Here is a 3,178-nt window from a genome sequence, read left to right as displayed (position 1 = left end):
GCTGCTGTTAAAATTCATTACAACAACTTTAAATGATCAACATAAAATCTTAATTAAGAGATTCTCCTTGATTTCAAAAATATAACATTAGAGTATGTCAGTGGAAGGTAAAGATAGGTAAAGATGAGAGAAGAGAAGTTCAAAATTGTCATAGTTCTTCCAGAATAAGAACACATAGAGTATCACCTCCAGGCAATATTGTTAATAAACTGCATTCTGCACATATGATTTATGTTTTGTTTGGTTTTTATTTGATATTATTACTGATGCAGTACAAACATAAGTTCTATATTCAAAATTTTCTGTAGAAACCTTCTTGTAAGCTGTCAATGGTATGAGTGTGTTTAATACAGTAATTGATTTTCAGGTAAAGAAATATTAAGTGCACTGAGCTGTCTGGCTGGGATGTCTCCAGTCAGGCTCCAATGCTGGCTTCTTTTGAAACCTCTCTTCAGGTCCACTCGCTTGTGACTTGGCATAAGGCAGGGATGAGAAATCATACAGCAATAACAACATTCATCCTGCTGGGATTGACGGATGATCCAAAACTACAAGTTCTAATTTTCATATTTTTCTTTCTCACTTACATGCTGAGTGTGGCTGGGAACCTCACCATTATCACACTCACACTTTTGGATTCTCATCTTAAAACTCCCATGTATTTTTTCCTCCGAAATTTCTCTTTCCTGGAAGTCTCATTCACCACTGTTTGTATTCCCAAATTCCTGTACAGCATGACAACTGGTGACAACACTGTTACTTACATTGCTTGTTTCACCCAGTTATTTTTTATTGTCCTGTTTGCAGCAACAGAATTTTTTCTCCTGGCTGCCATGTCCTATGACCGCTATGTGGCCATCTGTAAGCCCCTGCACTACACAACCATCATGAGCAACAGAGTCTGTGCTATACTTGTCCTCAGCTGTTGGTTTGCTGGCCTGCTGATTATCCTCCCACCCCTTGGCTTAGGCCTCCAGCTGGAATTCTGTGACTCAAATGAGATTGATCACTTTGGCTGTGATGCATCTCCCCTTCTACAGATAACCTGCTCAGACACAGTGTTTTTAGAGAAAATAGTCTTGACTTCTGCCATACTGACACTAAGTATTACCTTGGTGTGTGTCACTCTCTCCTACACATACATCATCAAGACCATTCTAAAATTTCCTTCTGCCCAACAAAGGAAAAAGGCCTTCTCCACCTGCTCCTCCCACATGATTGTGGTTTCCATCACCTATGGCAGCTGCATCTTCATGTATGTCAAGCCTTCAGCAAAGGAAGGAGTGGCCATTAACAAGGTGGTGTCCATCCTCACTACTTCAGTTGCCCCTTTACTTAACCCTTTTATCTATACACTTCGAAACAAACAAGTAAAAGCAGCTTTCAAAGACACAGTAAAACGGATTGTATTTCTCTCAAAGAACTGATAGCCTATTGATGTTTGCTGAGGATTACTTACATTTAAATCTGAATAACTGTGAGCACTGTTCATAAAAATGACAAACATGGCTTCTTCCAATTTGGTAGACTCATCAAGCTAATGTTCTCCCTGGAACATTTTTCTCTTATAATCCAAAAACCAAAATCAAACAATTTATTTTGCCTTCTTTTAAGTTTCCTTTATTCAGAATGGTTTTCTCAATAATTGCATGCCCCAGAGATTAGTCAAAGACCCAATGTCATTAAAAATAAATGTAAAGCAGAAGGTACATCTCTGGCCATATGCCCTTCATATAATGTGGAATAGAAATATCCCGAAACCACTTCTCACTTCTGTGAGACATAAACTCACAAAGAACAAGCTCTGAATTTAGAAGCATTATGACTAAATTTTGGTTGGGTAAATTCTGTAACTATTCAGACTTTTAGCACCTCTCGATTCAAGAATGTTAGAGTTTAGGAATATTGATCGAGATTTCAAAACAAGTTCATTATTTGGAAAGGATATTCTAAGATGTCAAAGATAAAATTAGAGTATGAAAAACATGGATGGATCTATAGAAGAGGGACAGAGAAGAAAAAACAAATATTAGTAATGCACATAATTAGAATTCTATCAACTGATAAACTCTCTTTTTGTTGTTCTGTGCTTTATAATTATTAAAATAAACTTCTGTGCTTTTATAGTACATATGGAACTATTGTCTTTGTTTATCAAACATCAAATTATTCAACTACACTTTATATTTTGATCAGACATATAAATTGTTCATATTATGGCCATAGTATGGGTATAATCTTCCTTTATACTTCAAAAATATTGAAAAATAAAATCAGACTATTGCCAAAGGGCATTCTTCTTTTTGCCTTTCTAAGACACCAACCATGTGTCCTCTAGATTCTCTTCTGATCATTAATTTAAGCATATATATATATATATATATATATATATAGAGAGAGAGAGAGAGAGAGAGAGAGAGAGAGTTAATAACCTCACCCACATTGTGAGTTTTAGCAAGCAGGATTTATGTGCAGAATAATGGGCCCCTCCTGGAGTTGGCCTGCTCAGACACAAGCCTCTTGGAAAAATAGTTATGCTTGTGGCTGTGGTGACTGTAGTGATTACTTTGGATCTGGTGACATTTTCTTACACATACATCATCAGGACCATTCTGAGAATCCTCTCTGCCCAGCAAAGGACAAAGGCCTTTTCCACTTGCTCTTCCCACATGATTGTCATCTCCCTGTCTTATGGCAGCTGCATGTTTATGTACATTAATCCCCCTATAAAAGAAGGAGGTGCTTTCAACAAAGGAATAGCTGTGCTCACCCCCATGTTGAATCCCTTCATTTATACACTAAGAAGTCAAAAAGTAAAGCAAGTCTTCAAAGACACTCTCAGAAAGATTGTGAAGTTTTCAGAAAAAAAAAAAACAGAACACCCTTCAATGAAAAATGCATTTGCACTTCATAGATATGTATTAAGAGTTTACTAAATTTCAAGGGTTGAACTGGCTCTTGGAGATAAAAATACAGAAATCATATGTTCTAATATTCAAGGAATCTACAAATCTAGAATAGACTTAAGGTATATAGTCTCAAACTTTTTGGATAAATTTACAAAAATGAAATGAAATTACATAGTAAGTGGTACTAGAGACAGTTGAATGATCCAGTAAAAAATAGAAAGACTTAGCTCTTCTTTACAAAATTGACTTCAAATTGAAGAAGCAAAACA

General features: G+C 36.0%; 1 protein-coding gene across 1 annotated transcript; it reads left to right on the top strand.

Moving 5' to 3' along the window:
• The first annotated feature begins 488 nt into the window (after positions 1-488).
• LOC144378327 (olfactory receptor 6C2-like) lies at positions 489-1,427 on the top strand. Its single transcript, XM_078052353.1, has one exon. It carries the CDS (start codon positions 489-491, stop codon positions 1,425-1,427), a length of 939 nt encoding a protein of 312 aa, XP_077908479.1.
• The last annotated feature ends 1,751 nt before the right edge of the window (positions 1,428-3,178 follow it).

Source organism: Ictidomys tridecemlineatus, chromosome 6 (genome assembly GCF_052094955.1).
Source record: "Ictidomys tridecemlineatus isolate mIctTri1 chromosome 6, mIctTri1.hap1, whole genome shotgun sequence".
Taxonomy (NCBI): Eukaryota; Metazoa; Chordata; class Mammalia; order Rodentia; family Sciuridae; genus Ictidomys; species Ictidomys tridecemlineatus.
This window is presented reverse-complemented; position numbering and strand designations above follow the sequence as displayed.

Coding starts and splice junctions, on each gene's coding strand:
- LOC144378327 (XM_078052353.1), top strand. CDS start 489: ATGAGAAATCATACAGCAATAACAACATTCATCCTGCTGGGATTGACG.